The following is a 21,881-nucleotide window of genomic DNA, read 5'->3' on the forward strand; positions in this document are numbered from 1 at the left end:
AATCTTTAATACTTTACTTGCAAGTGTAACACCTGTAGAGCTCCGACACTCCCCAAGGAACGTGTTTTACAGTAACTATTTGAGACTGAAAGCAGGCAACTGCTGAGAAAAACATTGCTACTGGCTAGTATTACACACGCTGCCAACAGGAGTATTCTTTCAGAAAGTGAGAGGATTAAGCCTTTCAGGGAAGTCTATCACAGAATCAACATGGCAGCTTTTCAAGCTTTAGCTCTCAGGTGTTCCCAGCCATAACACGCTGCCTGCGTGGTGAAGCCCTCTCCCTGGGCAAGCCGGGCACGGCAGGAGCTCACCCGCCACCGCACCGGCGCGGAGCTGGGCGAGATGGACCCTTGTGCTCTGCACAAGGATTCAGCTTGTTTTGGAGTAATGACAATGAAGTTTTATTTCTTTCCTGCAAGTAAAACAAACGGGGAATCTAACACACCGACCATGGTGCCATGTTTGAGCCTTTCAGTGAACACAAATTCTCACTGCTGGTTTCAGCTGCACAAACAGCCATCGTTCAGGTCAGTTCTCACCTCATCAAGGCAAGCTGTAGTCCTCCAAGGAGGACTTCTGCTCACATTTTGTCACCTGCAAGATATATATGCCTGCCTGGTATGTACGTTCACTGGGTGGCTTAAAACATCTGAGTTTGCAAGCCTGCTGCATGCCAGTCACTTAAAAAGAAACGATTCTATGCAACCGAGATTTGGGGACCATGGAAATTCTCAGCAGGAGCTGGACATCTACCCGTCCTTCTCAAATCCAAGAGCTAATATCAGCACATATTAAACGATGTATTAAAACTCACAATTCACCTGCTGCCATAGCAAGCCCTTCCTAGGCCAGATGCATGGATTGTAACAAGACCTTTGAAAGAAGCAAATCGCATCACATCTGCCAGCTGTCAGATTTTTTAGGTTTTCTTTGAATTATCAGGTCATTGCCATCATCAGAGACAAGATACTTACCTGGAAAGCCCAAGCAACCACAACAACTCTTCCACTCCTCTAAAGCATCCCCAGTTTTAACTGTGTTATAATAAACGGCTCCATTCCTTTGGACCAAGTCAGAATTGGACTCTCTTGACCAGCTGGTTACCCAAATAAAACACCCACTGCAACACATTTGCATACATCTATGAAAGGAGAAAATATAATCACTTTATTTTCAGTATACAGACTAAATCGCACCATAAAATATAGATGGTGAGTGAGCACACATGAATAAAATACCCCGCACTTCAAAAAAAGCCCACTTTTGCCACTTCTGCTGAATCCATCATTTGCCATGCGGAGCTCACAGCTCTCCAGCGTTGTTTCCAAAAGCAGCTGCAGTACTCCCAAGAGCAGCGCTCCATCTACTACAATTCAAAAAACGCCCCCAGCTTGCATGTAAGTGCTACATTTTCCTGTATGCCTTGAAATACTAGTTAGGTACAACACTATTTCATCATCTCTGCTCCCAAACTATGTCAGGTCCCCCCTTCCACCAAGGCAAGAAGAATTACTTCTACAACAAGGTACAATCAGCAAGTTGTAGCAATAAACTCTTCAGAGGTGCAGAACGATGGCGTACTGCGATCTGCAGCACATGAATATGCAGCACGGACAGCAAGACATAAATACTGACGAGTTGTACGCACACGCATGCACACAGTCACCTCCCTACAGCTTTCTCCACGCTGTGACTCCTGCCAATGTCATATGCTTTTCACAGGGGGAAAAAAAAAGCCCTTCTCAAATTGAGCCCGTTTAAAGCTGCCAACAAAATCTGATTCCATGTGCTATCAATGGGCATGTTATTGCTTGTAGTGAACCGGAGAAGATTTGGACCTACACAAGAGACTTGCCTGCAAAGCACAAAGGGCACCAGTGGCCCCTGAGCAGTTCTACAAACCGATCATTGCAGCAGGTATTTCCCACACCCTCCACACCAGCGGTCGGCTACAATACTCTGTCGTTCTAAACACGTCGTACCATCCTCTAGAAAACACAGGAGGTGTCTTCTCTGACTCGTATTTAAATACACAAGAGCAGTCATCAGCAAGAAGCCGTTACAGTTAATTTTACAAAATTCATCACGTTAATCTTCGCTCGTTCATCAATTAGCGGGTGACCTGGGCTGTGACGGCACAGGCCAGCAGCGCCTCATCCTCTCAACACCCACGTCAACGGAAGAGGAGCTGACGCTACTGCAAAGATGTTTTACACACCCATTGGAGCAGACACATTCTCACTGCACTTTCAGGCTGCCAGTGACCTACCTCGCCCATGGTGAACCCGACCAAAGTGTTTAAGAATCCAGCCTTTACATTTTGCACCTCTAATTGAACGTAAAGTTTACAACTGTCTTTAAGGAGTAATAAAGCAGCTCTTGGGATTTCTTTCAAGCAAACACTGATTCAAAGGCTCAGTACAAACTCACCAGCCCATTCTATACGTCCAGTCAGTCACTGACAACAGCTCCCTAGATCTTCTCCTGAAGTTACACACCGCACGATCGCTTTCTTTGCTAAAGCATCCTGACTAGAACCTTGTTTTATAGCCTCTCTTGCTGACTATACTCTTCAAATCAGTTCTGACTGCAAATTCTATCCCTAACTTAATCTTACCAATTTTATGATATTCGCTATTTCCTGTCTACTGGTGCTCCAGATGCAACACTACCTCTAAAAAGATACAACTTCCAGCAGGTGATCCAAACCAGCTCCGTTCTCAGACAGCAGATTGGTGAAGGCAGGCTGCAGATTGCAAAGTCTCCAAGCTTTCCATACCATGAAGTGAGGTAGCAACAAGCAGCCTTTGAAACACCATTGTCTCCGTATTTTTCCCTAGTATTAAATCCCTTTTCCACACAATTTAGTGAGTAAACTAGAGGCTTCTCTGGAGCAGTGGAAGAAGAAAAGAGATGGTAAATAAATAACGAATGATAAGAAGAACTAGGCCAATAGTTTTGCAAAAAGTTTTCCTTTTTGGTACCAGCACTGCGCCCTGCTAGTTTTCAGGTGGAGAGAAATACAAAAACACTTCAGTCTCTGTGAGTTTATAGTCCAAGTGACTTCTGCACAATCTGCTTGGCAATTTTATTAAATTGTTCTCTGTCTTCCCGCCACATCTTGGAGGCGTCTACATTGGCTCCACTTTCATCATTTGGCTCTGAAACGAGAAAGACTGAAAGATAGGTGGGCAGGCAGGCAACGGAGCAAGACCCTCTCGCTTTTTCAATAGTGCCTCTGTACTGCCACTTCCCCGTGGCTTTGGCACGCTTCCCCTGCTTGAGACTACAGAAACACCACCAAAGAAAATCCAGCGACCGCTGCTGGATTCCCAAACGGTTCCAATTTAACCGATCACAAGAGAATATCACAGCAAGGTTAGGTAAGATTAGGTAAGAAACAAGTGGCAGAGGAGCAAGACTTTCTTTTGCTTATGCTTTCAGCAGCTGAGCCCCAGCATGCACACGGAAAAACACAATGCGGCACCACCAGTGCTGTCAAGGGTTTTCAAAACTGCACACTGCTCCCTGCAAAATGTTTTTTCTGGTTCTGCGGCTTAACAGACACAAAGCGCTCCCGACCAGGCCACCCAAACAGGCTCTGTCACTCTTTGGGATGGCTTGTTCTATTAAAAAACAATAAAACAAACCAAGAAAACCCATAGAATGCTTTCATTTCTGCAACATCTTTCATCCAAGGATTTCCGAGCGCTTTACAAAGTACATCATGCCCCTGTGATTCCACCATTTCATTTTGTACAGAGGTAAGCTGAAACATGGGCTTTATCAGGTTCGTGGTCAGCATTCAGGGGGACAACTGTCATGGGATTACACAAGTCACTAGGACAGAACATACTCTAACCATTTTGCTTCACACACTAGTCCAAATCCACCCCAGCCCAGTTCACGGCAGACATCTTGGGCTCACGTTTTTCTCAACACAACACTGATGGCCAACCCTTAAGAGCCAGCAGATGTGCCAGTCACCCAGTTTGGTAAGCTTGGGCTTATGCTAGCTGCAGAGTCATAGCTGCGAGTTTGCCAGCAGCCTGAAAGAAGCTGATCATTGATGCATTAGACTAATTCATCCAAAAGCCATGGGAAAACAGGATGCACAGGCAGAGAACAGGACCAGTGACTCCTACATTAACCAGTCGAGGTAAAGCTGCACCACAAACCAAGTTCTTGGAGGCCAAGGGAAGCCCAGCGAGGTACTGTTTGTCTGCACAGCTTCCCAGCAGTAGGTTACTATTCCGAAGCTACAATGCTCCCATGTAAGAATCTGTTGCTGGCTCTATGATCAACTTTGCTGCTTCTAAACCCTCTAAAACCTTTTATCATTCAAAATTGATTCTAAGAGACACGGCTCTGCCATTTCAGGCAGTTCAGTGGAATGTCCACGATGTGGAAAAGGAACCATCTTTCAGGGAGCTGTACATGACAGAGCTGATCCACAGCCCTTGATGGCTCTAGCGAAAGCCATTTAAAAGGCTGCACAAAAAATTCTTCACCCTACCTCTCTTCTCAAGAAGTCTTCCTCTAAATCAGAGATGGCAGAATGGGGTACATTCCCAGGCTGGCAAATAACTAACAGAAACAGAGGGTGTTGGCTTGTGAATCACAGAAGCCGTGGACTCCAGTTTACCGTACTGGTTAGATCTGGCTGGTAACCTTTCAGCTGCTAGAGCCAAATCCAACACAAGCTGCAATCAATAGCTTTAAAATGCACAAGAGCCAAACAGACACCACAGCAAGCACAAAGGCGGAGCACAGGTTTTGTCCAGGAGCAGGGACCCAGCAGAGCCTCCAGACCCACCCGCCCAGCACCATCTCTCCACGGCTGCTGACCCGGAAGGAAAGCAGCGCAGTCACTCGCAAAGCTGAAAACACCTGTTTGCTAACTCAGTCCTATTTTTTTTCTATTATTTTCAGAGAACGGGGCTTTAAGAACTGTGGTTGCTACTAAGCAGCTTTAAATGTCCTTTGTTCACTTAACAAATCAAACAGCAACAATCAGCTCTAGCTAACTCAGTAACTGCCATCTGAGCTACTGCTAATAAAACAGTGGTCCTTACCTGCCAGCATGCTAACAACCGACAAGAGGATCTTTTCCACACTCTGCACGGGACTCCACCGCTCAGCACTGCTCTCATATCCCATGGGATCATCCCCAGGAGCATGAAGAATAGAGATGCAAACTCTCCCATCTGGGTAAACTGCACAAAAAGTACAAGGGATTGGTTGTTACTCAGTAGAAACACTGGCCTCTCCAGATCTTTAGCACAGATGAATGTTTGGACTTGGTTTTCGTGTGACTGAAGCTAAACCCAGTTTTAAATTTCTTCTTCCAAAGGCAAGAGGACACAAAACCCGAAAGACAAAAATGCAGCAAAAATTTCCTCTAAGCAAATTCAACAAACTTGGGTCATCCTTCCCCAACAGAAGCCTGCCAGGAGCACTTGTGCCATTTAATACCAGTGACAGGCTCCACGGAAAAAGTAAGAGATGCAGCCTGGTGGAGCAAGGCAAGTATTTATGCACAGACACAGCTCCAAGTAGGTAACCAGTACTACTTAAATGGAAGGGTAACAGTCACACAGCACTGAATGCACGTTGGGAGTCCTCCAGTGGACTGCGACTGTAAAAAGAGGAAAACTTGCTCTGCTGCAGCAAGGAGGGAAAGGTGGTATGTTATAAACAATAAAATTGATCTTTTTTGAACATTACTGAGGTGCAGCCAGAAGAGTTCACACTACTTTTTCAGATTTTGCTTAAAACTCAGCTGCATTAAAGCACGTGGGAACAAGGTAACCTATCAATTAAGGATGCAGTTGTCTTCCCCTCCCACCTTTCACATAAGCAAAGAATCTGCAACAGTAAAGCCATCTTCACAGACGATGGACTCCGCTGACTTGATAACGAGGCCAAAGAAAGGCTGAAGAGGCAACACAAATAGAATGGACTTCAAAACACTGCTTTAGCAACAGGCCTAATTCTGCAGCCTCCCAAGGAATGACAGCTTCAGCCCAGTACTTTCAGTGCTCCCGTTCCTTGGGTGACCAAACCTGCGCCATTGCCAGGAAAACAAGACAAAACAACGAGAGGGAATGACCGCTGGAAGCAGTTGTGCTCATTTCCAGCTCCTTCCGTTCACCCAGCTAATGTCTGCACAAGCCTGCAACACTAAGTGCTTTGGAAGACTTTTATTTACATCCCCTCCTGCAGCCCCAGGCTGGGGACTGGAGCTGGTCTAGCCATAGCTGCAAGAGATGAAAACAGCACGTGCTGAATCAGCACTTCTCCTTGCAAGTTAAGAACACACTGGTAGAAGGTATTTCACTTGTAAGTTATTCTAATGTTTTTATGCAGTGCCTCACTTAAAACAGCTGGACCACAGTGGCACAATCAAGACAGCAAAGGCTGATGCCAGGAAGATGTATGCATCTTCCCACTTTGGCACTAAGTGCTAATGCAAGACTTGCCATTAGTCGCTACTTCGAAGTTATCTTCGCCAGAGCACCCATGGATGTCTTTTTATTTTAAGAGAAGATAGTTCTGCGGCGTCTCAGTTCCCCCCTCTACATAACACAAACCGCAAAGACAAGGCAACACAGCAGAGTTTTTAAACATTTTCTTTGCAGTTCCTCACAGATGGAGGAATAAGCACTTAAGGAACAGAAAAAGCACAGCACAGCCACCCATTTCTACAACCTTTCTGGGTATAACCACACCATCACAATCCCACCCAGGAAAAGGATTCAAGTGTCTCTTGTAGCTGATCTCAACTTTAAATTAACATGACCCAAAGTCACTGAACTTTAAAGAGCTGAGCTGACAATCCAGTATGTTCCAGTTAACCCCACAGAGGAAGCACCTATCTGTAAAGCCACTCTGTAAAACCTGAGAATCAGTCAGTTTGTGCTTCTCCGTACCATACTCCTCCTTGGCTACGCTGCACACCTAAAGCAGCTGCGAGCAGTGAACCTCACACCAAGGTCACAATCAGAGCTGCAGAGTATTGCATGGGCACGGATTTGCCCATGAAGACCAGTCCTGCCGAGAAGTTTGGGTGACAGAGTCCAGCTGCAGCAAGGTCTGATGCAGGCACACATCGACGCGGCTGATGCTGCCAGGTGCCAAACGCTGCACTGTCACAGACATCAGAAGTCCAGAGGTGATGCTACACTATGATTGGCATGTCCACACAGTTCTGTGCTGAGACATGCAGGTGTGTCTTCCACGGGAGAATGGAAAGATGTGGATTAAATGGGCAAGAATCTGCATCTGTGGTGCTTCGAGAAGGGAAGAACAGAAGAACTTAAAGAAATCGCAAAATTCCTTGCTATAGGATGAAATAAATAAATTCCCAGCTGAGGTTAAGATTTGCATTATGCAAGTGCAGGAATGTCAGCTGGGAAGGAAACACTAGGCAGGAAGGCAGCATTTTTTTTTTCTTCCTCTCAAGTGGCAGAGACTTAACAGCCTAGAATGCAGATCCAGCCCATCGAATCTGGGTGGTGATAAGCAATCTTTAACAATCCGTGTTGATTTAGCAATGTCATAAGCAACAATTTCACAAAGAACGCCAAGGCTGACTCCAGAAAGTAGTGCTCCAGGCTGCGAAAGGGTGCTCTAAGGTTCTTCCCTCAAGCTTGTTAGCTGTACTTGTTGTTACTTCAATTACTTCCACTGAAAAGTCTTAAGATAATATTGTCACCATAAGAATTGCAGAGAAAAGGCCAGCAAAGTCTTAATATTAAATGCCTGCAAATGTGTCATCTGCTTGAACAGAACACTCTGTATTTCAGAAAGATCATATCAGGAATGTAACTAAACCTGTGACTTGATGGAGAAAAAGCCAATGGTGCCTAACAAAGCTGCATCCGCATTTCGGTGAATGTGAACAAATATTCACTTGTTTAAGTAACACTGAACTACTTAAATTCAAGCCACAGAGCAAGATGGGAAGAAGTCTGTATTAATTCACTAAATCTCACATCTTGTACAGAAGATTTATCTTTAGACTATTTATGCAATAGTTCTAAGTATTCCTGGAATGATCTTGAAGGCAGTGAAATTGTTGGAATCTGTATTGGACTGTTCATGACCAAAAGCTATATGAGAAATCATGTGATAAGGGAAAGCGCCCCTAAGACAGACAGAATTGCTGGACAGCTGAACACTCCTACTGCATACTCAAGGTTGGAAAGGGAGAGAACCACCCTTGGTGGGGATACTGGCTCTCCTACTGCAACAGTTTGTTTTTAAGGTGCACAAACAACCCACTCCCCTGTACGCCCTGCTGCGTCAGACTCACTGTTCGGATGGAACATCTCGCACGTGAACCTCATCTTCGGAGGGCTTAGCGGGTAGTCGAGTGGAAAGCTCAGAATAGCAGGGAAAACACCATACTCGAAACAGGTGTCTTCAGGACCCCTAGAAACAGATAAAAAACTATTCAACAGAGTTGTAAATAGTTCTTTCACCCCAATTCTTGTCTAATGACACATCGGAGGTTTGGGTTATATCATCTTCTCCAGAAAACAAAGAGTTAACGCACTCTTACCCCACACCTCAAACTTAAATCCAAATACGAGGTTTGGGAGGGAAGGGGGAAATCAAAGCTTGCACACTAAATTACTAGGAAGGTCACAACACTGCTTAATTAGCAGGGTGTGTCTGGATATAATTGGAGTATCTGGCTCCAAGGCATGTTCCAGGATTTGAGCGCCTGCACGTCAAGAGAAAGCAGAGGCAGGTGTGGGACTCCTGTGCCTTTGAAGATACTGTTATGCTGCACAAGACAGAGATGTCAAATGCTGTAGCTCAAAAATAATTTATAAAACCTATGCAGATTCAAACTGCCAGTATCGAGCATAACCACACATAAACACTTATCACTATCTGATGCAAAAAACACAGCAATGTTTTGTAAAAATACAAACAGAGCTCAGGGACCATAATTGCTAGACGCAGGACAACAATGTTTCTTTGCAGGCTTAAGGTATTTAGTTTGCACTCCCTCAAGTGCAAGCGGAGAACAAATGGCTTCATCAGGGTTCGTGTAGAAACATTTCCTTATTGTGTTCATCATCTAGTTCAAAGTACAATCAAGCTGAGAATGTAAAGACAACTATTCTACCCTCCCTACATAAAAGATTTTTGGAAGGTGAGCAAAAACGTTTATTAAGACATGATTTATTCAAACTAGATGAACCATCTGGAAGTTGTAACACAAACACAATCTCCCTTGACTGGAAACGATCATGAAACAAGCTTCATCACTGAAAATCTTAGCCAAGGAAACCTCATGTATTTAGTAAAAAGCTCTGGGAAAATAATGTCTGGGAAATAAGGGTTAGGAATATATTCACACCTCCTCCTCGCAATCCACACTCTCCATGCCAGAGAGAACACAAAAGTTGAAGGAGACCGAACAGTTAAGACTGCAGTTGGTAACCTGCAGAAAAAGAAAACTGAGACCAGCAAAACCTAAAGGCCTAAGAGGCTCACTGTCTTTAACTTTGGGATTCAAAAGACTTAGCTGCTAGGTAAACACAAGAACTACATGATTTAAACCTGAATATTGACACTGGCAGGTAAGATTAAAGAAATGCATCAACATACTGCAAGAATGAAAGCTAAACCATCTCAACCATTTCATTCCCTTTCCGGCCTTTTCCCTAAATTTAGTCGGGATTCAATTTACATCTGAGAGTAAACTGAATGCATTTTTTCATGAACATTTTAATTCCAAATGCATTTTAAAGGCTTATTGTTGAACTTCTAAGAGTATGTACATACAGGCACTGAAAAGCTGGTGGGTGTCTTATGTTCTGTTTTGAGAGCAAACACACAGCCTTAAGGGCTCTTCTGTCAAATACGTTAACCCAACACGCTCCATTTTAGGCCCTGTATTATGTGAGCAAAATGCTTTTGTTTTAGCCATTCATTGCTGCCAGGATTAACTTCAAAGAAATTATTAAAGTTAATCCAAGACAGCATTTGCAACTACAAAACACTCAGGAGGCCACAACATTCAAACTTGACAGCATCACTTTCAGCTCAAAAACAACATCGGCAGGGCCAGAGTCACCAACAGCACAGCACCTTTTGCAATCACACCGCCTCCTCTGCAAGCATTTCAGAGTACGCCACATCCAAAGCCGTCCCTTACGCTCGGATCTCGTCCGAGCTGCTACGTCAGCTAAAGTCCAGACTACCCAGCACTGGATCAGGGCTCCTCCAAGCAACACCCAGACCGTGCAGTGGTGACACCTGTCCCAAAGAGCAAAGAGCACTGAGCTAGCAGGACAGCTGCCTTCAGCAGCTCCCGTACCCCACGCAAGACGAAGCACGTGCCATCACCAACCGTGTGCACACAGCAGGCACTCATTCTGCGCAGGCTTGAGGCATGTAACTCTCAGAAAAGCCTCGTCCTAAACCTGCTCCCTCTCAGACTCTTTACAGCCTCCAAAGCAGGCAGTCTCTGCATCTTTTTCCACGCACAATGCTACTCCACAGACTTCTCTGAAGCACTTAAGAGCGGACATCAGTTCTCCTCCAGCCATTATAGGGCATTAAATGACTTGCTAGACAACCAGACTGTTTAGTTGTGAGAGAGATGTTACGAACAACTCTGCTGACGTCAGACGTAGCATGAATATAAGAAACCCCAGACTCCATGAGCCAGCTATTACCTGGGCAAGGGGAAGAAAACAATGGTGGGTATCTGCAAAACCAGAGGGAAAAGCACATTGACAAGGACAATTAATTCTATAATCACAGCTTCACATACATTTGTAAATGGCTTCTTATTTGTAAAAAGATGCTGGAAAAAGACCAAAATCCACAGTCATCAGATGCTGAAAAGGGGAATTTCATGCTAAACAAAAGTGAAAAGCCTAATTCTAGATCTAATTACCTTTCTAGACAGGTTTTTGATAAGTTGACTTCAAATTATACTGTTCAGTTTTCGAGCCATCTTGAAGTTAATAAAATTCTTAACAATTGTGAGGTTTTGTGTCTTTTGGGGATAAACGTTAATAGCAACACACACTTGTACAGGCCAACCAAAGAGGGCAAAACTTGGTTAAGCTGACAAACTTGCACAACACAATGCAGCCTGCAGGACCTCATGGAGCGCTAAGGAACTGAGAGGCGTTGTGGAAAACTCTCTTGACGTGCTGGGGCTATTTATCATCACAAACAAGTCACCTTGTTGCCAAGATTTGGCTTTCATAAATCAGCTACTGTTTCATGTCTTATCGAAACGGTGCATTTTACACCAGGCTGCAAACGTCCACTGTTCAGAAAGATTACCGCATTGTATTTTCAGTTCTGGAGCTATCACATGCACTTTGGGAGCATAGGAACTGTTCTATCATTCAGACATGTCGATACAGTCTCAACATGTATCTGTTTAACATTTAGCGAGCGCTGCTGCTGCAGGCGAGAACACCGGAAATACAAATTATTACTACGATTATTTTTAAAGGAATTATTTTATCTCCGAGCCAAGCTTTTACATTAATCTGTGTAGCATTATCCAGCCCAGCTCTGAACTGACAAATGGGTGATGCCTTTTCTCTCTTAGGTGTCTTCCGTTTTTTGTATTTATTTGCCATTCCGTGTGCTCTAGCTTCATATAAATTGGGTGAAGGAAAAAGAAAGTATTCTGTTGTCTTCAATACTATCTGCACTTCATCTGTCTAAAAATCGAAGCCAACTTCAATTTCCTCAACTTCATTCCCATAATCTCACACAGCAGTTCTGAGATTCCAAAACATTCAAGACGATTATGACAAATACAAACAAGTCATTTAGCTTACTTTCCAAATGTATGCAAACACTTCTACTAACAGAGTTTTGTAAAGAGACTAAAGTAACCAAACATGTTTAGGGTAAACACGTTTCTATTGTACCACAGCTTCAGAATTCAGCAGATCTTAAAATATAATTTTATTATGACACACACACAATACAGAAACCAAAATTAAAGCACTCCGCCTCTCATTTTGTGCTGACAAAGACCTGAAGCTCAACACTCAGCACTTTAAAGGCCTTTCAAGTCTGCCAGCAGCTCCTCTGTTGTTTCAGAATTTTTACAGGAAACATCAAAAAACTACTTTCTAGGTAATGAATCAAATCCAAAAGTACTTCTGTGTTTCCCCCATGAAAGTCAACTCAACGACACAACCTCTGCTAGGACAATGTACCAACAGGCAGGAATTTCCTTCCCTATTCCAAGACGTGCAGTAAATCCTCCAGGATTTCTACACTCGAAGCAATGCACAGCTGTCTGAACTGAAATTTGGTACGTTGCAAAGCGCATGTTTCAGAAGAGTGACAACTATCCCACGTGCCGAAAGAGAAAGCGTAAGACGCTGCAGTCAAAATCTCTGGTGTCAGGCAACCAACTACCTATTTCCATGCCAAGTGTTTATTTTCAGGGGACTGAGCTACCAGGAAGTACAACCTGTTCATCACAGGATAAATTGCTGCACATAAGCTGAGGCATTTGCCAACCCTTCATACCCATCAGCAAACGAGCAGTGGTAATCCAAACCTCCATTTACCAAGGCCTAAAATAACTCGGAGGCTCATGCTTGCCATAAAGTAGGATCACCCACGCAGCCAGCGTCTGTGGAATAGCCGATACGCTGCTGCTCGGGACGCTCTTGTATTGCTTGTGTGCCTGGTCCCAGCAGACAGAAATCTTGTTTTCCGTCCACACTCCAAGCAAACCGAGCTAGGAAAATTCTGCCACCCACGCTAGTTGAGTACCTCCCAAGTCAGCGCCAGTGGTTGCAGTGAAAGCCTGCCAAGAGCACGGCAGGCATGCTGTGAGCAGAGCCACGGCCACCGCCGGCTGCCCTCGGTGTCCTCCGAGACCCCCAGGCCCTGGCCGAAGGAAAGGGAATCACCAACTCGGGGAATCTTGAAATACAGAGCTTGGATCTGCCCTAACAGCACACCATCAGCTTCAAGACAGACTCTGCTGCTTGAAGCTTCTTCATCTTTTCGTTCTATGGTGTTTGCATAAATTGTCAGACCCCAGTGACAAAGCTCTCTTTTCCTCTCCCCTACTGCTTTAGAACTTAACTTTGTAAAAACCACCAGTTCTTCCGTGCACTGAGAGTCCCCAAAGAGGGGTACAGCATCAGTAAGAGAGTACAAGCAAGAGAGAAGACTACTTCTAAGATGCTGGGCAAGAAGATTGTCTTTTCAGGGCAAGTTTTGCTACGAACAACCGCGCCCATCAGTTCAGGAGTGGAAGGGGGAGGACACAGCTTTGTAAAGAAGTCTTTGTCACCCCCCAAAACACAACCGGTAGTGATCAGAGTTATTCACCAACAGAAGAGCTTTCAATGTGGAACCACTGCACCCAACACCAGCTCGCTCATGAAGTGTAAAGGATTTCAAAAGCACTTTTTAAAAATTTTAATACTTTCTCATATCAATCCCCTTCCATATTTCTAGGAAAAAACTGAACAGTAAGTAAGCTAAATTTAGACACTGGGTTTTTTTTTCCCCAATCCCTGATAATCTGTGCATTTTACTCTGCTTCAAACCTGAGAAAAACCTGTCCCGTATTTGCAGTTAAGTTCCCAAGACGTTTGTGTGACCTACAAGCAATTCCTTGTTTCCCACAGTTTTTGTATATGCAACATACATCCAAGGAAGCCCAAATGAGGATTCCTGTCTAATTTGCAAGTTACTTATGCTGAATGTTGCTTATATGATGACACCTGTACAACAAATGATCACTTCAGTCCCAATGCTGCCTCTGTCGCACTGTTTAAATTACAAATATAATTCCCTGTTTCGGTCAGAAAAGAACTTCTTAGCCAAAGGTAGGCCAAGGTAAACGTTATGCAGAACTGATACTCTTTTTTTACATTCTTGTTCTCCTAGAGGCTAACCACTGCGTGCTAGTGCTGATTTCAGATACCAAACAGTATTAACTCACATAATCAGAGCTTCCCATTCAAAGAAGTTCTCTTCATTCATGGGACCTGTTAAGAAAAAACAAAACAATGCTTAGCAGTACCTGAATGTAAGGCTACAATTTCGCAGAGCACAAACCCTGCGCAGCTCCTCACCTGCTACTATCCCCTCCGGTGGGTTCAGGGTCAGCTCTGTAAAAAGAAAAACACAAGGAAGGTTAAAACGACCTGCAAGTCCAAGTATTTTGGCTAGCGTTGGTGGCTACGGCTTAGCACAGAGGCCCCACCAGCAAACACCCTTGGAGAAAGTCTTGAGACTACTATGGAAGGAATCTTCTGGCCATGCTTTACCGAGCAAAACTCCACCTCCAGAAGGCCCAGTATCTCACTGCTGACAATTCAACTTCTTCATGCAAGACAGTTTTCTAGGCAAAATTATTTGGCATTTTGTGCTTTTTCAGGCTCCCAGAACTAGTCTTCCCAGGGGCAACAATTTACAACTGAGAAGGAAGAAAAAGAAACTTTTTCCACAAAGCATGGGAAACACTCCCCTGTTGGAGCACTGCGGTATCCACGGGTGCAAACTCCACAGCCTAAAGAGAGAACGGGTTGTATTCCTGTAATCTCTCTGCACCAATTCAGACTTGACAGCATCTCAACACAAAACCCAAAACGATGCAAAAAGGTGGAGAAGCGGAGGCAAGAGAGATTTGACAAGTGGCTCTGTTCCTTGAATTCAGTTCCACTCCCCCTGCGTGGCCCGGAAAACACAAAGAGAAGCAGCAATAAAGCAGCCATGGCTGCACACGGCAAGCTTGGATCCATCCACCCTCAGTTTCTCTAGGAAACTGGTACAATTCCCAACTCCTGCAATAACCTTTAGCATCAGTACCGCATTTCAAGCCTGTTGAAGCCCAGTACTCTATGCGCTGCTAAAATAATAACCAGCCTCTCTAGTATCTGTTGCAGTGACCGTCAGCTTCCAAAGCCCTGTGGGGTGGCAGCAGCTGGCGAGGCCAAGCTCAGCCACGCACAGAATCACAGAATCACAGAATAGTAGGGGTTGGAAGGGACCTCTGTGGGTCATCTAGTCCAACCCCCCTGCCAAAGCAGGGTCACCTACAGCAGGCACCCAGCGGACCTGCAGCCCCTGGGGGCTGAACACCAAACCCACAGCTCCGGGCGAGACGCGGGGCAGCCGGTGGGACCGGCTGCAGGAGGCAGCCCTCCGAGGGTGTCATACCCGAGGAGGTGATGGTATTTAGGTCGACTTAAGTAAGGGCTGCGAGCTGATCATCTAGAACGCCGTTTCCTAACCGATGGCCTGTGGACTACCAGTGGCCTGTAACACACAAAACACAGCTGCAGGAAACGCCACACGCATTCCCACGCACAAAAACAAGCACGAACACGGACCCTGCGAATATGGGAAGTCACAAACCGATAAACAAGACGCTTGACCTCATTTCTGTTAGGCCATCCATGAAAACGGTGGGTAGTGCTGCGTAACACAGCGCACGGATTTTTGTCTTCAGCAGCTAAGTTAGTGCTGGATTCAAAAAGGTGCCGAGATACGCTGACAGAAAAGACAGCGAAACTCTCCGGTTCACTCAGACTGCCCTCAGCTTTGGCACAGACCTCTCCGATTGAAGTTCAAAAGCACAGCAGCGGATTGAAATTCAGCATTACGGTTTCCCACGACATCCTGATGTTAAGGAGCAGGTTTTTCCAGCTTGATAGTGGGTCTTTAACAGCTTTTCTTGTTGATGTTTTTAGACAGAAAGAGGGAAATTACAAACCAGGAGCTCCTGGAATCATTTTGCTCCACCTTGTGGCTCTCTCCAAGAAGAAAATCCCTCTGATATTTCCTAGGATTTCCCTTGAAAAGCCCGTCAGCCTTTGCGACTCCCTGTGGCAGCATCTGGGCAGCCACACAGAGGTGTGCCATACAGCTCCCCACCCCCAAGGAAAACCGGGGAGATGGGGTGCAAGAACCAAACCCTGCCGAGCAAAGGGTCTTCATGAGGATGGAGATTCAATCCTCCACTTCACCTGGCTCAGCTCTCCCCTCACAAGTAGGCGAGAGAGCTTTCCATCATTAGCGATCAAAGCAGTAACTAAGCAGTGCAAGGGCACATAAGCTTTGAGTGGCTGCTACCATACCTGGTCACTGGGGAAAGGAAAAACCCCCTACTCACGTGGATGGTCACATCCTACCCTGTGATTTCTCCAGACCTGTTCAAAGGGAAACTGGGAGCACAGCTTTCGGGAACTACACAGCATGAACTGCCAGCAGCTGACACAGCATCAGCTGCTTCAGTCTCACCAGAGCCTCCAAAACAGGGGCACTTTCGTGGAACGGCAGGGGAGATCTTTTCCCATTGTTTTTAAGCGAGCAGCAAAAAGCACGCAATCAGAGCATTTGTTTTAACCTTTCACTGCAGAACGACTTCGAGCAAGCTGCGTGCCACAACAGGAGCACATCAGCAGACGAGACAGCACACCCTCTGTTCTCCACAGCATCCAGCCTGGGGGTATCTTCTGGCGAGCCCGAGTTTGGCCTCCTGGCCTGCAAGATGCTCACCCTCCCTGCATGCACAGTTTAAAGCTTTCCCAAGGAAAGCTCTCCCCCTCTGTAAGGGTCACGCCATGCTGTCCTCTCGCCTGCCCACCCATGACAGCAGCGTGCCAGCGCACACCCACACCCCCGGCACCATCACACAATGGCCTCAAACACTGACGTGTCGTCTCCGTTCCTGCGCACGCTGCTTTCCAGCGACAGCAAGGAGCTGAGCCCTCTGCCTGTGCTGAGCGTGGCAAGCATCCAACACAAGGTGGTGACAGGGCAAGAGCTGATCCTGAAGCTACACCAGCTACTTGAGAGAGGCAGCTTGCACAAACTGAGAGCCCCCTCCCTCGATGCCCTTTCTCCAAGGGGCAAGATCAGCAGAAAGACTTTGCAGGAGCCCTTGATGCAGCAGCTCCTTGCCCACGGCTGACTTTGAGTCCAGCAAAAAACCTCCGAGGAGCGGAACTTCGCAATCCATGGGACAACCAAGGTGGGAGCAGAGCTGTCAGACACAGAGGGGCCCTCCTGCAGTGCTAGCGCCGCAGCTCCGTGCCCCTCACCTGGAGCTGTGGGACCCATGCCCGTGTTGGAGTGCAGCCCCCGTTCTGCACAGCATCACGATCTCCTCTCGCTACCAGCGGGCAAGTAACCTCTTGGGGGCAGGCAGAGCCAGACCACCACCTTCCTGTGCAGGTATTTCACACGGTGCCGACTACCAGAGCTGCCATCAGCAGGAGCCACGGGATAAAGCAGCCTCCCGATGAGCTCAAGGAGCACCCTACTACCAGGCAAGCCTTCAGGGTTCCTCCGGAGCAAATGCACGAGCAGCAACATCCTATTAAGGGACTGCCAGAGGCAGAAGGATGAGCAGTCAAAGTGGAAAAAAAGACACAATGGAAAGCCAGAAAACGAATCAGTTTTTAAAGATGTAAAGGTGAAGGCCAAGAAAAGTCTCTGCGGAAAACAAAGGAGCAGGAGAGTCACAAGGAGAAGCTGAGGCTGGCAGCTGCTGCTGGAAAGGAAGGCAGATAAGGCACTGGGTCACTTCTACATCACCACAACCACTTCAGGGTGCCCCAGGGCCTGGGGGTTTGTGGAGAGCTCTCTACTTAAGACACATGTGCTGGGTGCACACTGGAGGAGCCCGTGGCAGTGCAGCCCACCCGTCGATTCAGAGCAATGTCTCTCCTCAGCACTGGAGGGAGTTTGGAGCAGTTTCCATCTCCGCATCCTCCACAAGGCATCCTGTTCGGTTCGCAGGGTGGTTTTGCTGCACGCAGTCAGGGGATTGGCTTCCAAATCCAAACGCAACGAAGTCCCAGCTTGCAGCACCATAGCTAAACCTTACTTTAAAGCTTTGCTTGTAAGCCAAGAGCAAACAAAATGGATCTGACACTCGTGAAGTGCAACGCTGCTGCTAGGAACTGGGGCAGATGTGGGTGCGCAATCACTGCCGCCCTTTTCACTTCGCTGCTCATTATGGAGTCATTATAGGCCAATTACACCTTGGCCAAAAGGAGGAGAACTGAAAACACACCTCCTTGTTAAAGAAGTTAATAAAAAGACTGATCACATTCTTAGAAGTTCAACAGTGTGATTCCTAAAAACTGTATCAATTTAGCGTATCTCTGAGGTGATTAAACTCACAAGACTCGGGAAATATCAAGGGCACTTATTCATTTCAGTATCTGACAGCATCTGGACCGAGATGCTTCAAACCAGAATCTTATTCTTTCTACTCTGCCAGAAATTCTGTTTTCTTCTCTCTTCTCCAAGGCAGCATCCACTGAAGCACTGCTGGATTTTGTTGTGTACAATGAACGTGGAGGGTTTTTTCTGTTAACTCTGAAATTCCAGAATTTACTTAAATCTTGTATTTTTAACCTAACATCACTCCCAATGATACCTGTTGGCATTACAATTCACTGCTTTATTGCCTGTTTGTACCAGAAAGGAAATACGATGCATACACCTAGGCACCACAATTCTTGCATCTCTGCAGATTTGACTTAATGCTTTCGAAGTAACCCATTTTAGATTTAAAAAGTTCAGCCGGTGGTAAGACATCTTCAAGCTCATGCAGCCAGGAAACAGAAAACATAGAAAAAGAAGGTTTCCATCTCTTAACTCTCACAAACATAAGCTGCTACATAAGTCTGTGGGAGCTGGCCTCCTACTCCAGTGAAGGTCGTTTACAGAGCTCCCGAAGCTGTCCGGGGGTGAAGAGCTGTTTCTCGCTTACCATCGTTTAGTGGAAGACTCCAGCCTGTATGAAATAGAGTGTTGATAGGCGCTTTTCTTGCCAACACTGTGTTTATTCTCAGGCCGCTCTGCAGAGCACAGGTCTCCACGCTGAACTGTCGTGCAGGTGTCTGCGAGACCAATTTCAGGCTTTAATACTACTCTAAATCTAGAATTAACAACAAACACACGCTCCAGCAGAAATTATGCCACATTTTATATCCGATTTTTTGAAAAGCTTTATCTAAATTAGTTCTGGCAGAGTAGAAAAATACTTGAATAAATATGAAACAGCAAAAAGTCATCACACTCCAAATACGCAAACAGAGATCTAAATGAGGACAAAAAATAAATCCATCTTATCTGGCTGCCAACAGCCACCTTCCCTTCCTTCTCCACAAGGAAGGGAAAACATTGCAGTTTCACAGCCTCTCCAAAATGGAATGATGTACTGGGGCTCCAACGGGTAGAAACTCCTCATAACGTCAAGCATTTTTCACATAAGGTAACAATAAACCTTTATTTAAAGATTTAAACACACGCTTGCACACACACAGAGACAATCAAAGAGCGAAACTAAAAAAAAAGCCAGGTGAGGAAAGAATTAAAAGTCTGGCAAACAAAACACACCCACCAGCAAGACACTGACTGCCAAACATCTCTGACATGACTAGAAGTAATTAAAGGGAAGAGATAGAGAAGGACAAAGAGAAAAATTAAAGAAAAAACAATCACGAGCACACATATATACATAGATGGAGGCAAGATTTCATCCAAGGCGGGCAGCCTGGAGGAAGGCATCATTTAAAGTCATCTCCCCACTCCCGTTCACCCAGGGCCACGCAGTGCTTACGCCAGCGGAGGGAACACGCATCGTCAGGAGGGAGCTGAAAGTCCATGCAACACCAAACCTCCAACTACAGCCCTTTTCCCAGACAGCACTTTCTCTTCTTCTGCAAAAAGAGGCAGCAGAACTACCTACAACTAGGAATTATTTTTACTTCTCAAAATAACTTTTCCCGAAAATTTCTACGGGGCAAAACATCTTCTAAAGAGCTACAACTGCCCAGTCTTCTGTGAAGCACTAGGGAAGGGTTGTAATTCAGGCTCGAGTCTGGGTTTTGTAGCAAAGTTTGATGACAGCACCCACTAAAGGCTAGTAGGAATCCTGGAAATGCACATACAGCATGGAGTAAGCCAGGCAGCCACAGAAACTGAAAAGATTGGCTTACTCTGCTTCCGTAACTCAGGTCTCCAGAAGCTAAAGCACTGCACACGTAGTCATTGCAGATTATATTCATTTTTCACACCACTATGTTTTATCAGAGTCTGGAAAGTATTTGTATGGGAAGATCACAAATAAGATGCCATCTCAGTTCATGGCAAGGGCTACCCTGGGAAACCATGTGGAGAAGACTCACGTAATGTCTGCCTGTAGTATTAAGTCAAATTCTTTTTTATGCTATTTAATATCACTTTTTCCTACAGAATTCATTCATACAAGACATTCTGGTAAGATCTCAGAGCCCCTCAACAACAACGAATCAGAAATGCTTTTGGGGACTCAGGGGATTTACATAAGATAACAGAGAGAAGCATAGTCAACTCTTTTTGCAGCTGCCTTTCAGCTCAGCGCTTCTGGATTACACCAGGAAAATGTAGGTTTCTAGGGCACATCATCAGCACAAGCTTCGCCCACACAACGGCACCGGCGAGGATCGCTCACCACCCCGAGCAGCTACAGCGGCAGCACGAGCGGTGGAGGGCCCCTGGCCGGCCCCAGCCCTCGCAGACACCCGCACGACAGTTCAGCGTGGAGACCCGTGCTCTGCAGAGCGGCCTGAGAATAAACACAGTGTTGGCAAGAAAAGCGCCTATCAACACTCTATTTCATACAGGGTGGAGTCTTCCACTAAACGATGGTAAGCGAGAAACAACTCTTCACCCCCGGACAGCTTCGGGAGCTCTGTAAACGACCTTCACTGGAGCAGGAGGCCAGGTCCCACAAGCTAACGCCATCCTCCCCCTACGAAACGCTTCCTTTCTCCGTTCTACCTCCTTGCCTTCAATAAAAGCCACAGCATCAGAGCCCAAAGGCAATTAAGTAAACAAGCAAACAACAAACCTTTCTCCCCGCAGAAAGGCACCTTCAGACAGCTCGCAGGCACAGCAGGCAGCAGATCACCCACCTCGGGAGAAGCGGGATGGCTCAGAGGGACCCAGCGGGTCCCTGCTCCCGCTGGCGCTCACCAACCCCACGCAGGTCACATCTCCCACAGATTTTTAAACAAACCAACAGGTCTACATCGCTGATGACAAAATTCGAGCTTAAACGCTGCTACTAAGCGCCACGCTTCCGTGAAGGTTCTGACAAACACCCCTAATTATCTTCGGGGTAACAGAGCTCTGCGACAGAGGCTTCCGCGGCTGCGTTTTGTTCCACCTGGAAAATTTAACCGGGGAAGAAAAAGTAACAAGAACGGACCCCCTTGCCCGGGATTCCCGGGCCTCCCCCACGGCCGAGCTCCCACCACCGCACGCAGCGGGGCCGGCGCAGGCCGCTCGCCCGCCGAACACCCGGCGGAGGGAAGCGGTGCCGCCGCCGCAGCCTTCCCTCCGCCCCGGGCCCCACCTCAGCGGCCCCAGCGCCGCTCCCTGCGGGGCCGCAGGCCGGGCCGAGCGGAGCAGCGCGGCCTGCCCGCCGCCGTCACGCTTTCAGAAGGCTCCGGTCAGGGGGACCAGCGCGGGGGGCTCCCCCGACTCACGCTTGTACTCGGCCATCAGCCGCTTCAGCGCCGTCCCCGCCATGACGCGGCCGCGCCGCTCCCCGGCGGGCGGCTGCAGCGGCCTCCTCCTCCTCCTCCTCCTCCCCGGCGCGCGGCCCGGCCGCCCAGCGGCGGGGCTGCGCATGCGCAGAGCGGCGCCCGCCGTGCGCAGCGCCGAGCGCCCCCGGGGCAGAGCCCCGCGGTGAGGGCCGCGGCCTTGTCCCGGCCGGATCCCGCGGGGAAGAGGCTGCGGGCGCGGAGGGAGCAACGGCAGCTGCTCCGCGAGGAGGGCAGGAGAGAGAAAAAAAAGAGTGGAAAACGTTGTACTGTGCGGCCAAATCCCCGGGGGGGGGG

The 21,881-nt window shown here is 46.9% G+C and overlaps 1 protein-coding gene across 3 annotated transcripts; it reads right to left on the reverse strand.

Moving 5' to 3' along the window:
- Positions 1 to 1,141: 1,141 nt before the first annotated feature.
- On the reverse strand, positions 1,142 to 21,659 carry UBE2G2 (ubiquitin conjugating enzyme E2 G2). Of its 3 annotated transcripts, none has more exons than XM_075417760.1 (6): positions 21,528 to 21,659; positions 14,109 to 14,144; positions 13,976 to 14,021; positions 8,321 to 8,439; positions 5,079 to 5,219; positions 1,142 to 3,164 (listed from the first exon to the last, which is right to left on the reverse strand). In XM_075417760.1, the coding sequence occupies exons 1-6, from the start codon at positions 21,568 to 21,570 to the stop codon at positions 3,052 to 3,054; spliced, it is 498 nt and encodes a 165-aa protein (XP_075273875.1). In that variant the 5' UTR covers positions 21,571 to 21,659; the 3' UTR covers positions 1,142 to 3,051. The 3 variants fall into 3 exon arrangements, with proteins under 3 accessions (XP_075273875.1, XP_075273876.1, XP_075273877.1); XM_075417761.1 differs by lacking the exon at positions 21,528 to 21,659 and adding an exon at positions 21,395 to 21,519; XM_075417762.1 differs by lacking the exon at positions 21,528 to 21,659 and adding an exon at positions 20,888 to 20,906.
- Between the last annotated feature and the right edge of the window lie 222 nt (positions 21,660 to 21,881).

This window comes from Opisthocomus hoazin, chromosome 4 (genome assembly GCF_030867145.1).
Source record: "Opisthocomus hoazin isolate bOpiHoa1 chromosome 4, bOpiHoa1.hap1, whole genome shotgun sequence".
Classification (NCBI taxonomy): Eukaryota; Metazoa; Chordata; class Aves; order Opisthocomiformes; family Opisthocomidae; genus Opisthocomus; species Opisthocomus hoazin.

Excerpts from the sequence above, each read along its gene's own strand:
- UBE2G2 (XM_075417760.1), bottom strand. The coding sequence starts at position 21,570 with ATGGCGGGGACGGCGCTGAAGCGGCTGATGGCCGAGTACAAGC. Across the intron at positions 14,145-21,527 it reads GCTGATGGCCGAGTACAAGC|AGCTGACCCTGAACCCACCG; the intron begins GTGAGTCGGGGG and ends TTCTTTTTACAG. Across the intron at positions 8,440-13,975 it reads GAATGGGAAGCTCTGATTAT|GGGTCCTGAAGACACCTGTT; the intron begins GTGAGTTAATAC and ends ATCTGTTTCTAG.